Source organism: Otolemur garnettii, unplaced genomic scaffold (genome assembly GCF_000181295.1).
Source record: "Otolemur garnettii isolate 467f Iridium unplaced genomic scaffold, OtoGar3 scaffold00146, whole genome shotgun sequence".
NCBI lineage: Eukaryota > Metazoa > Chordata > Mammalia > Primates > Galagidae > Otolemur > Otolemur garnettii.
Genome location: NW_003852541.1, coordinates 4,859,048 through 4,872,595, shown reverse-complemented (window position 1 = coordinate 4,872,595; position 13,548 = coordinate 4,859,048). Strand labels below are relative to the sequence as shown.

Sequence of the window (13,548 nt, the reverse complement as noted above, 5' to 3'; positions counted from 1 at the left end):
CTCGGCCGCAGGAGGGGCGGCCTGCGGGAACCCCCGAGCCAGGAGAGGTGAGCGGCGGAGGCGGAGGGGGCGGCAGACCGGGCCTTGGGAGGATGCGGCGCCGGGGCGAGGGGACAGACCCTCGGCCGCAAGGGACCCCGAGGGACCTTTATGGGCTCGGGCGGGCACCTCCACGTCTGTCACCGGTCCCCACCAGCCGCCCGATGACTCTCCCCGGACTCGTCATGTCGGGTCCTTGGTCCTCAGCAGTCCCAGGCCCACCCTCCCTGCTGCTTCCTGCTGGCCGCTCACCGCGGGTTCCCGCCGGGCACTTCGGGCCCTGGGCTGACGACCTGGCGCGGGCGATGTACCAGTGCGGGCGCTGGACGTGCCTTCCGGGGAAGTGAGACGCTAGCGTTTCCCGTGGCGGGACCGGAACGGAGACCCAAGACTTTGGCTTCTGTGCGTGTTCCTCAAGTCAACCTCTTTTCCGCCTTAGGAAAACTAGCATTTTCCTTTTTTGAGGTAATTTTCTATTGATGTCTGGGATTTGATTCCTTGACGGAGGGAGCGGAATCAGGTGGGAAAGGCTCGAGGTGGAGGCAAGTTCCCACTTCGTCCTGGGCTTCCTGATCTATAATATGGGGGTGCCGGCAATGCTAGCTGGCTCTGTAAGACTTTATGTTGGCCAGGGCTCAGGGGGTCGCTGTTGCTGATAGAGTTCAGTGTCTTGCTCAGTGTCCTGCTCTGAGTCCTGTTCTCTGGACTCTGAACCGCAGGAGTTAGGACCTTCACCAGGATCCCCGTCTCGTGCTGTGCGGGCTCCTAGCTCTTTCTCCCCCCCCCACCCCGAGGGCACTTGGGGTCATTGTCAGGTGGTATAAGGATTCCAGAGCTGCTGACTCTGAGGGGTGGAAAACAGAAGGGGCTTCCTCCTGGCTCCCCTTTTCTTCTCTCAGATCCGCCTTCTGGAGACTGCACCCATGCTCAGGGGAAGAACCCAGGAGGAGGACATGGCTACTGAACAAAGGGAAGCAAGGTCTCAGGTGAGCTCATTGCCATCTCTGTTCTTAGTGGATGGATTTTTTTTATTTTTTAAAACCTTCTAACTGAAGTTCTCTACCCAATACAGTCATTACCAGGTTTTGGGGCACAGTGGTCCTTTTACCTTGGAGGAGTTGGTCCACTCTCCTGGATGGTGGATTCTTGAGGAATGCTTCCCTCCACTCCCATTTCATGCCTAGTGTACTTTTCTTTTCCTGATAGACATAATTTTCTTCACTAATCTCAATCCACTGTGTGATTACTGATTTGAGAGGTAAAGTGCCATAAGTCTTTATGTCCCTAGCATCACAGCAATCATGCACACCTGGGAAAAACCCTTTCTGGCCTTGCTGCCATCATTCATCCATGTCTTCTCTTGCTACCGTTGGTGAGAATGCTTTTTTTCTTTCCATTCCTGAGTATTCTCATAATACCTTCTCCCAGGTTTCTCCAACTCATTAGGTTTAGTTTTTCTCCCTCTTAACTTAATGGATCACATGCCCTGTTTGTACTCCTCTCTTGAAAACTGATCTAGACCTGTCATTTTTAATGTTGGAGAGAGGGAAGCATCCCATCCAGGTGAGATAAGCATGAACAAAAGATAGCCATGTTGCAGGGGCTGCAGGTGGAGAGGACTCTTGCCTCTGAGGGGAGAGAGATAACTTTTCAGGAAGTCAAAGTGAGGGTTTTGTGGAATATTGGTATGGAAAGGCCATATACACAGTGGTTAGGAAGTGGGGCTCTTAAGCTAGATGGCCAGGTTTTGATCCTTTTCCTCTGTTGTTCTTTGTGGGACTTGGACAAATAACTTCACCTCTTTGTGCCTCAGTTTTTCCACTGAGGAAAATGGAAATAACAACCATGCTTTTCTCATAGGGTAGGTGAAAACCTCACATGACTTAGTGCATGGAAAGTGTTTACGTCAGGGCTGGATACATGGTACCTGTTGAATATATGGTGGTTGTGGTACCTGAGTGATACTATATTAATGATTATCTGTAATGTTGCTAGAAACTGCTATACAATATTTCTGGGACCCAGTCAATACTGATTCTTTTTTCATTGTTCATTTTACAGTAATAGTTAATGTTTTATCAGGTATCCAGTGTGATAACATTTGTTATTTCTCACAATCATAATAGCACAATTATTATTTCCATTTTACATAGGAGCAAACTGAGGCTCAGAAAAGTCAAGTAACTCATGTTCATCCCAAGTGTGTCTGGCTTAATTTATGCTTACACCATCCATTTCTTCCTTTGGTACATCTTTCAGAGCATGAGAAAATCCAGCCATGTGTTACTAGTGCTATTCCAAAAAATCTGGCTTTGTCTTTCGGATCCATGAATGCGGTAGGGTCTGATCTGAGGGTAAGGCCAGGACCTGCTATTGCATATTTGAGCTGCTATTTTTCTTTCAAGGCTTTACCATTCTATTCCAACAGAGCCAAGTTGCTCTCTGCCCAGAATCCTCTCTATCCCTGTGTATAAATGAATCTGTATATGCATCTAACCATGCCTGCTGCCCAGACATCAGTATCTTGTGTTCTTGTGTGTGAAAATTAAGTGATGAGACATTTAAGACCAGAGAGAGAACAGACAGAGAATACTGGGTTTACAGTTAGAAAACTGGAATTATGGTTCTGTACTGCCCCTAGTAAAACATTTGACCTGGGGTCTTAGCTGCCCCTGACCTCTGTCTGTTCCTTGTCTCTCTGAAATGAGAATTGAAGATATCATAGGATCCCATCCAGCTATGCAGTTTCTTTCATTACCAAGATTATTTCATACATTTGCTAGTCTGCCAGCTGCATTGTAAATTCTTTGAAGACAAAAATCACTTTTTTTATTTCTTCCCATTATGCAAATAATTTGATGCTGTTTCTTACCATGAAAATATTTTGCAGAATCATGGAGGAAATTTTAGAGAATAAACCCTGCCTAGGATATCCAGCTATAGCATTTTCTTATCCTCTTTGTGACTCTTTTATCTTGTGTAAATGGGAACAGTACTTTCTTCATGTGAGAATATTAAATTATATACTAAAGATTAATATAAACCTTTAAAACAATATCTGACACATGTAAAATATTCAATAAAAGAGAACTATTTTAAGTAAGTATACAGTGCCACAAGTTATTTTGCCTAGTCTCCATCAGTGAGCATTTAGGTTGTTTTCATTTCTTTTCTAGGACAAGTACTTTGACAGTATCTTTGCATTTGTACTTTTCTGTTCATTATAGTGCAAGTATAGTAATTGTTAAGTTAAAGAATATACACATTTACAAGCTTTTTAATACGTATTTTAAAATCACCACTAGAAATATTATTCTAATTAACACTCTTGCTGATGGCCTAGTTCCTCTTCCTGTCCCTTATAGCCGTTAACACAGGCCTAGTTCGTTATACTGCTCAGCGTACATGTATCGGTAGTCAGTTGTTTGTTAAATGAATGGCCTAGAACCTTCTTGAATAGTATCAGAAGCATTCTATTTGTACCCTATCTGTCTTTCCTATGCTACCCTTTTCACCTTGGGTGAGCTGGAAGGGTTTGTCCTTACAGGTGTCACTGATGTTTGAGGATGTGGCTGTGCTCTTCAGTCGGGATGAATGGAGAAAGCTAGAGCCTTCTCAGAGAAACTTGTACCGGGATGTGATGCTGGAGAACTATAGTAACCTGATCTCTCTGGGTAAGGATGTTTCCCCTGCAGATAGAAAATTCAGAAATTGTAATATCTCAGCACCTCCTTGCCTGAGTAAAAGCTGTAGGTCATCAAAAAACTTTAGCTGAATTTGAGGATTATACAAATCAGATCTCTTTAAATAAACATTAAAAACATAATTCTCCCTTATAGACATGAGATTATTCTGTGGATGGGAATAGAGGAGGTGGTGTTGATAATCATCCCTTTCCTTCTATATTAGAAGTTTTTTCATGATTAGGCTATCATTTCACACTGATTGTTCTGTAGTTTGTTCAATCATCTCTATATTGGGCTTTGTTCAACCTCTGGACCTACAGAGCAGTCTGGTTAATAAGGGGAACTGTAGCCTGGAGTTTAATTGGGAAACTCCATGGTTCTCAGTCCTAAAGAAGTTGTGGGGAAGAGGAAGCTCCTAGATGCTAGCTTCTATTTATTGCCTTTCCCACTTTTTTTTTCCAGGAGTTAGTAAATTTTTCTATAATGAGCCATGTAGTAAGGATTTTAGGTTTTGTGGGCTAATACTCTGTGTAACATATTTCTTTTCCCCCGATCCCCACCATTCTTTGCACAAGGCCATACATAAATAAGTGGTTTTCTGGATGTGGCCTGCAATGTGTAGTTTGCTTACAACTGCCCTTCCTTGAAAGGGAGTCATACAGTGTTTTGTCATTTTAAACAAGCTACCTGGTACACAGTCTTTTCTATAGTTGTTTGGTTATAATTTTGAATAAGTCTATATATGTAATCTTCCTTCTTCCGTAGAAAACTATTAGTGCTTTGTTAATTACCAAGTGCATGTTCATCATTCCTCCCTAACATTCAGTTAATTATAAAAGGTCAAGTCCTACAAATCACTTGCCTTTTTCTTTACACATTCCCTCACATCATGAGGGCATAATTTGAGCACCCCACAGAAACTTTTTGTACCCATCCTGTTAAATGTGGGGCACCTCTTTGTGTCGAAAGAAAACCAAGTGTGTTTTTCTGGGTTTTTTTGATTTTGGGCTTTTTTTTTTTTTTTTTTTTGTCTATGAGCAGGACTCCTCTTTACCAAACCAAAAGTGATCTCCCTGTTGCAGCAAGGAGAAGATCCCTGGAAGGTAGAGAAAGAAAGTCCTCCTGGCTCCTCTCTAGGTGAGTGGGTGGGTCTGAGGTATCCAGGAATCTTTCTGTAGGCAGCAGTCTGGTTAATAAGGGGATCTGTAGCCTGGAGTTTAATTGGGAAACTCCATGGTTCTCAGTCCTAAAAAAGTGGTGGGGAAGAGGAAGCTCCTAGACACTAGCTCCTACTTATTGTTTTGTAATCCCTTCACAAGGGAAACTCAGAATCTCTTGTTTTATCTGGTCGTTTCAGAAGAGGGCTGCATTTTTATGTATTGGTTCAACAAATATAGTATATTTAAGGAACTGTAAATAATTAATGCTGGCTAAAGCTTAGGGCATATATTTGTGAAAAGGAGGCAAGGAAGGAAATGAGCCTAGAAAGCTAGAGAATGTCCATGTGATAAGTGCTCTAGTATAGTTCTGAGTTGTGCACTATCTGATGGAGGATTGGAAATTATTGAAGGATTTCAGCAATCATATGGGTCTTTGATGTCTTAGAAGAATTCATCTGAATCAGAAACAATTTAAATGTCTTTCCATAGAGGAGTGGCTGAAGGAGCTACTGTGGGTCTTTACTCTGACAACTATTGCCACAGTGAGAACAGGAGCCCACTGAGGTGGACAGAGTTCCAAGGTGTATTAAGGACTAAAGCAAGTTACAGAGCCTAATTATGACATGTCAATGTTTAATGAAAATTGTGTGTGTGTGTATGTCTATGTCTATATGTGTAATATGTGCAGGGAGGAGGACATACCTTAGCTGGTAACACTAGTTACATTTGGAATGGGATTGAAAATAGGTCTTATGAAAGGGGACTTTATTTACATGTAATATTTTAATTATCAATAGAGAATATATTCATGATGTTCTTTTTTTTTGGAGATGGGGTCTCACTATGTTGCCCCAGCTGGTCTTAATCTTCTGGTCTCAAGTGATTCTTACACCTCGTATTTCCCTAGTAACTGAGATTATAGGTGTGTGCCACTATGTATGGTTATTCATGAAATTCTTAAGTGATTTGAATTTAATAAGAATAGTCAGTTTAGTTATATCCTGGGGCATAGATTTAAAGTGAGGCAAAATTAGAGGTGGGCAACTTTATGGAGCTTATTGCAGTCATGGAGGTAGGAAGTTAGCATGGAGAATGGAGAAGGCACTAGCCATGGGGTTCACAAGGGAAAAGGAGGAACCAGTGTGATCAGCGTTCAGGATATCTTCAATGTGGGATGATTTTTATTTGAGCTAGAGTGAAATACTTGGGAATTAATTGTTGGTGGGCAGGGTCCAGGTAGACAGGCCGGGGACTCACAAGGTAGGTCAGGGAGCTGTCAGCAAAACAGTATTATTTGAAGCCTTGAGCTGACCAGGTGAGGAAATGGAAAAGAGGACAGAACCTCAGGAAATCAACATTTACGAGGTGGTATGGAGGAATCTGTGACTGAGTCTGATCAGAGGAGAGGAATGGGAGACACCCCATCAGGGCAGTTGGGGACTGAAAGCTGTATTGGAGGGCCTCAGCTCTGAGGGATCAAGGTTGGAGCCCTTATGTTGGGTTTTCTGTCCCATCATTAGTGATGAGCAATCCCCATGCTAAGTTCTGGCCTTTTAGCATTGGGCAGAAAAAAATAGATGTACAAGGGTCCCACACTCTTGGAGCTCACAGTCTAGTGGGGAGGACAAGGGTAAACATACTCACTGTACACAGAGCATAGAAGGACACATACTGGCAAGGACCATATGGGAAAGATGCACAGTGCTGTGAAAACTCAGAACAGGAGAGGTGGCATCGGCAAAATCCTCCCTGAAGGAGGCTGTGGGTCCCCCAGGATGTGGATGACTTCTCCAGCCCTAGGGAATGGCATATGTCAAGGTCCAGAGAAGGGACTCCAGTGAGGAGGAGGACAGAGAAAGCACTCCAGAGAGCTGTGGGCCCTGTCACAGGGTTTGGTGGGTGCTTGAGAGCCAAGAGCAGAGCCTGAAAAGCCATCAGTAGCTTGAGGCAACTACTGGTTCACATCATGCAGCATCCAGCCTGCAGTGACCAGGTAGTGTTTTGGTTGTCATGTTTTTTTTAAGTGTCCAGTGGATATCCTTAATCCTTTCACCATTGTCGATGTTAGGTTTTCTGGGTTAGTTTACTTTGGTGGTAGACCACTATGCTGATCATTATGGAGGATGGATATGGGAATATCCTAGAGAGCTGGTGTCTTCAACAAGTGTATGTCAGTAAAGTATTTGATTTCTCCATCACAAATGAAACTCAGTTTAGCTGGATACAGGGTCCTGGGCTGACAGTTGTTTTGTTTTAGGAGATTGAAGGTCGATGACCATCCTCTTCTGGCTTGACAATTTTCAGCAGAGAGATATGCAGTCATTCTAATATTCTTCCCCTTGGAGGTTGTACTTTTCTTATGTATGGCAAAGTTAATTACAATGTGTCTAGGAAATGGTTTATTTGGATTGAGTCATGGTAGGGTTCTGAAACTGTTTGCTATCTGAATTTACATATCTCTTGCCATGCTTGGGAAATTCTCCTCCAAAAATTTCTTGGAGTAGAGCATCAGTGCCTTTAGGACCATCCTCTTCTTCAGGAATTCCTATAAGGTGAACATTTAATCTTTTGGAGTGGTCCCACAACTTTCTTAAGGAATGATCAGTTTTTGCTCTCTACTTCTTTATCTCTTTGCAAAAGCTTTGTCTTTGACTTCAGAGATCTTTTTTCCTGCTCCACTCTATTACTTAGGAATGCATATGAAGCTCCTCAAATAACTTTCTCATTTCTTTGAGGTCTGCACTTTCTTTTCTCCTTATGTCTAAATCCTTAGAGATTTTGTCTTTGAATTCATTGATTTCTTGAGACAACTTTTCAACTAGTCCTTGAATTTCTAATTCTAACTTTACTTCCATTCTGTTAATCTTATCTGCCCTCCATATTCTGAATTCTATTTCTGACATTTCAGCTATTTGTTTATGAATGGCATGTTCTGTTGTATCTCCTTTGTCATTCCTTTGGGGAGTTGATCTACTGTGATTATTCATGTTGCCAGAGTTTTTCTGCCCCATGATTATTTTTCACACTTTGGCTAGAGAAGTTGGTAAGGTGAGATTGGATTGAGGGTTCCAGGAGTTGTAGTTAACCAGTCATTTACTGGTGGCTTTTCCCCCACAGCTTTACTAAAGGTCTCTTTCAGTCTTTAACCTGACGTTTTGGGGACCTGATTTGTGTGATGGGGCTAGGTGGCTCTGTCTTGTATTCAGCCAGCCTCTATTCAATCCTGATCAGTCGGTGACTTTGGGCTGAAATCTCAGCTGGGGAGAGATACAAACAACTAAGATACTCTGTTCCTCTCTGGCAACAACTGGAAGAGGAGAATCAGTCCCTCCACTACAACAAAACCAGGGCTCAACCTTGGAGGGTCCCTCGGTGGCTGGCCATGTTGAGAATTCCAAACCAGTTGTTCTAGGCAGGAGAATTGCTGTTCAAGTGGGAGAGTTCAAAAGATCTCTAGCAACCAGACAGCAGAGGTCTCCTGGCAACTCAAGTATGATTTGCTCTGGTGTTCAGTGCAGTTAGAAAGGCCCACCCAGCAAAAGAGTTAGTCCAGCAGGGTTGGCCCCTCATTCCCCACCTAAGCCATGCCCAGTCACTGGTAATGCTACAGGGCTATGTCCCAGTTCCCTCCAGTGAGCATATGCACCATGGATTTGTGCCTGCCAGAGTCAAAGGGGAGTCAGTGCCTCCTCTGCCAGGCTGCTGTACTCTGCCACAGAGAGTACAGCAGGCAGGGAGAGCCCTAGACTGACTTCCCCTGTTGCACAGTGGAAACTGGGGAGTGTTCCTCCTGTGTCTTTTCCGAGCTGGGGATTATCTTTGCAGCATGTGTTTTTCTCCCTTAGCATCTACTCCTCTGCCCCACCTGCACTCCTCCTCTGGTACCCCTGCAGGGCGAGGTCTGGCTCCCTCCAGCAGCCCCCAGAATTGGGGAGGTATCTGTTTCTCCAATATTTGACCCTGGTGGGAGCATGCCACTATCACTGCTGCTGCCTTGCTGATGCCACTGCACGGCTCCCTGTGCTTCCACCCATGCTGTTGCCACTATCCTGCACTTCTTCCCTGGCCCTGGGCCGTCCTCCCCGTGTCTCTCCACTTCTACTGAAGTCACAGTTTCAGCGCATCTCTGCAGCAGCCCATGGAATGCCCAGTCCTAGCAAGGAACTGCCAGACACTCTGGGCTATGCATGGGGTAGGATTCCAGACCTCCAGGCGAGGGGGGAGGGTGAACTGGGAGTTCAGAATGGCATGGAAAACATTTGTTCAACTTTTTTGCCCGGCAAGAGAATGCCCAGGGTCACAGCAGGATCTCTCTGGAGAAGGAACCCGGCATTCAGCGGCTCTCTGATATGGAGTGAAACAAGAGGTCTTCTGATCACTGCTTGCTTTTAGAGAACATACAGCGAGCCACTCTCTTGGGGGAGGGGACAGACTCTTGTTATCTCTGGGATGGGTTTTATACCTGAAATTTGCTTCCTTGGAGTTGCAGCTTGTCTCAGCAGGGATGATGTGTACTTAGCAATCTTCTCTCTGAGCTCAGCTGCCAACATTCAGCTTTCTTGGGATCATTCTGACCATTATCTCTCTTTCTGGATAGGAACTTCTGTTGAAAGGTAGCTACAGTTGGCCATCTTACTTCCCAGTCCTGAAACATATTTCTGTCCTCTTACTTTTAATCTTTTTGTATCTTTATGTCTAAAGTGAATCTGTTGTAGTGGGCAGATAATTGCCATGTGTTCTTCTTCTTTTTTTTTTTTTAATTCTCTTGTCTTACAAGAGACAAGATTGACTTGTCTTTCTTTCTTTATATTTTATTTTTTAATTTATATTTTGAAAGTGACAGAGTCTCACTTTCTTTTTTCTTTTTCTTTCTTTTTTTTATGAAATCATAGCTGTGTATATTAATGCAATCATGGGGTACAATGTGCTGGTTTTATATACAACTTGAAATGTTTTCATCAAACTGGTTAACATAGCCTTCACGGCCTGTTCTTAGTTATTGTGTTAAGACATTTATATTCTACACCTAGTAAATTTCACATGTACCCTTGTAAGATGCACCATAGGTATGGTCCCACCAGTTACTCTCCCTCCACCCATCCTACCACTCCCGTACCCTAGCTCTCCCCTTTCCTCTTCTTCTTGGGCTATAATTGGGTTATAACTTTCATTAGAAAGCTATAAATTGGCTTCACAGTAAGACTGAGTACATTGGATACTTTTTCTTCCATTCTTGAGATACTTTGCTAAGAAGAATATGTTCCAACTCCATACAGGTAAACATGAAAGAGGTAAAGTCTCCATCTTAAAGTTAAGACTGCGTAATATTCCATGGTGTACATATACCACAATTTATTGATCCCTTCATAGGTCGATGGGCACTTGAGCTTCTTCCATGACTTAGCAATTATGAATTGGGCTGCAATAAACATTCTGGTACAAATATCTTTGTTATAATGTGATTTTTGGTCTTCTAGATATATACCTAGTAGAGGAACTGTAGGAACGAATGGCAGGTTTATTTTTAGATCTCTAAGTGTTCTACAAACATCTTCCCAAAAGGAACATATTAGTTTGCATTCCCACCAGCAGTGTAGAAGTGTTCCCTTTTCTCCACATCCATGCCATCATCTCTGCTTTTGGGATTTTGTGATGTGGGCTAATCTTACTAGAGTTAGATGATATCTCAAAGTAGTTTTGATTTGCATTTCTCTGATGATTAAGGATGATGAGCATTTTTTCATGTGTCTGTATGCTGTGCGCCTGTCTTCTACAGAGAATTTTCTCTTCAAGTCTCTTGCCCACCCTGAGATGGAATCACTTGTTCTTTTCTTGCTAATATGTTTGAGTTCTCTGTGGATTCTGGTTATTAAACCTTTGTCAGAGACATAACCTGCAAATATCTTCTCCATTCTGAGGGCTGTCTGCTTGCTTTACTTACTGTGTTCTTGGCTGTGCAGAAGCTTTTTAGTTTGATCAGATCCTAGTAGTGTATTTTTGATGTTGCTTCAATTGCCTGCGGAGTCCTTCTCATAAAATATTCACCAATTTTTTCAAGAGTTTTCAATATAGACCAATTTTTTTTCAAGAGTTTTCCATGCACTTTCTTCTAGTATTTTTATAGTTTCATGTCTTAAGTCTTAAATCTTTAATTCAGTGAGAGTCTATCTTAGTTAATGGTGAGATGTGTGGGCTCAATTTCAGTCTTCTACAGGTTGCTAGACATTTCACCCAGCACCATTTGTTAAATAGGGAATCTTTCCCCCATTCAATGTTCTTAATTGGCTGGTCAAAGATGAGGTAACAGTAGGTAGCTGGATTCATCTGTTGGCTTTCTATTCTGTTCCACATATCTACCACTCTGTTTTTGTGCCAGTACCATGCTGTTTTGATCACTATGGATTTATAGTATAATCTGAGGTCTGGTAGCATGATTCCTTCTGCTTTGTTTTTATTTCTGAGTAATATCTGGGCTATTTGAGGTTTTTTCTGATTCCATATAAAACGAAGTGTTATTTTTTCAAGATCTTTAAAATATGACAGTGAAGCTTTAATGGGGATTGCATTATAATTATATATTGCTTTGGGTAATATGGACATTTTAACAATGTTGATTCTTCCCAGCCATTAGCATGGTATATTTTTCTATTTGTTAACATTTTCAACTATTTCATTTCTTAGAGTTTCATAGTTCTTTTTATAGAGATCTTTCACATCCTTTGTTAGGTAAACTCCCAAATATTTCATCTTCTTTGGCACTACTGTGAATGGGATAGAGTCCTTGACTGTTTTTTCAGCCTGACTATTGTTGGTATATATAAAGGCTACTGATTTATGAGTATTGATTTTGTAACCTGAGACGCTGCCATATTCCTTGATCACTTCTAAGAGTTTTGTAGTAGAATCCCTGGTATTTTCCAAATATACAATTATATCATCTGCTAAGAGTGAAAGTTTGATCTCTTCTGATCCTATGTGGATACCCTTGATTGCCTTTTCTTCCCCAATTGCAATGGCTAAGACTTTCATTACAATGTTAAAAAGCAGTGGAGACAATGGGCAACTTTGCCTTGTTCCTGATCTGAGTGGAAATAATTTCAATTTAACTCCATTCAATATGATATTGGCTATGGGTTTGCTGTAGATGACTTCTATCAGTTTAAGAAATGTCTCTTCTATACTGATTTTCTTAAGTGTTCTGATCAAGAATGAATGCTGAATATTATCAAAAGCTTTTTTTGTGTCAAGAGAATCATATGGTCCTTGTTTTTTAATTTATGTGATGAATTATATTTATAAATTTACATCTATTGAACCAGCCTTGAGACCCTGGAATAAAACCCACTTGGTCATGGTGTATAATTTGTTTGATGTGTTGCTGGATTCTTTTTGTTAGTACCTTGTTGAATATTTTTGCATTAATATTCATTATTGATATTGGTCTATAATTTTCTTTTCTTGTTGGGTCTTTTCCTCGTTTGGAGATCAGGGTGATGTTTGCTGCATAGAAAGTGTTGGGTAGTATTCCTTCTTTTTCTATATTTTGGCAAAGGTTGAGTAATATAGGTACTAATTCCTCTTGAAAGGTTGGTAGAATTCTGATGTGAAGCCATCTGGTCCTAGGTTTTTCTTTTTATCCCTAAAATTTTGTGTAGTTGATGCTATTTCAGAACTTGATATAGGCTTGTTCAACATTTCCACTTCATTCTGACTAAGACTTGGAAGGTGGCGTGCTTCCAAGTCGTGGTCAATTTCCTTCAGATTTTCTTATTTCTAAGAATAAAGCTTCTTGCATTATTAAGGATTTTTTTTATTTTCTGAGGAGTCTGTTGTTATTTCATCATTACCATTTCTGATTGATCAAATTAGAGATTTTACTGTTTTTTTCCTGGTTAGGTCAGCCAAAGGTTTATCTATCTTACTGACCTTTTCAAAAAGCACTTTTGATTGATTGATCTGTTGTATAATTCTTTTGTTTTCAATTTAATTCTGTTCTACTTTAGGTTATTTCTTTTCTTTTGCTGGGTTTGGGATTGGAATGTTCTTCCTTTTCCAGTTGCTTGAGATGTCCCATTAGGTTGTTAACTTCCTCTCTTTTCATTCTCTTGAGGAAGACTTGCAGTGCTATAAATTTCCCTATTAGGACTGACTTTGTGGTATCCCAGAGGTTCTGATAATTTGTGTCTTCATTGTTTTGTTCCAAAAATTTGGTAATTTCCTTTTTAATCTTGTCTGTTACCCATCTATCATTCAGCATAAGGTTATTTAGCTTCTATGTTTTTATATGAGTATGCAGATTCCTGTTGTTACTGAGTTCAACTTTTATTCCATGATGATCTGAGAAGATGCAAGGAATAATTTCTATTGTTTTAAATTTGCGGAGGTTAGACTTGTGCCCTAAGATGTGATCAATTTTGGAGTATGTTCAAAGTCTGGGCTGACGAGAAGAGTTTTGGAGTATGTTTGGAGTATATTCAGTAGGGGCTGATAAGAAGAATGTATATTCAGTTTTGTTAGGATGAAATGTTCTCTGTTAAATCCAAATGTTGAATGGTTAAGTTTAAATCTAAAATTTCTTGGCTTAGCTTCTTATTGGAGGATCTGTCCAACATTGCCAAAGGAGTGTTATAATCTCCAACTATTATGGAGCTGGAGGAAATCAA

General features: G+C 41.3%; 1 protein-coding gene across 1 annotated transcript in view; it reads left to right on the top strand.

Annotated features, from left to right (window-relative positions):
- The first annotated feature begins 210 nt into the window (after window positions 1-210).
- Window positions 211-13,548, top strand: part of LOC100958953 (zinc finger protein 354B) — a 39,481-nt gene continuing 26,143 nt past the window's right edge. Inside the window, exons 1-4 of the mRNA XM_012810973.2 lie at window positions 211-504; window positions 939-1,025; window positions 3,587-3,713; window positions 4,767-4,862. Coding sequence (XP_012666427.1) covers window positions 963-1,025; window positions 3,587-3,713; window positions 4,767-4,862 — 286 coding nt within the window. The 5' untranslated portion in view covers window positions 211-504; window positions 939-962. The remainder of the gene's footprint in view (window positions 505-938; window positions 1,026-3,586; window positions 3,714-4,766; window positions 4,863-13,548) is intronic.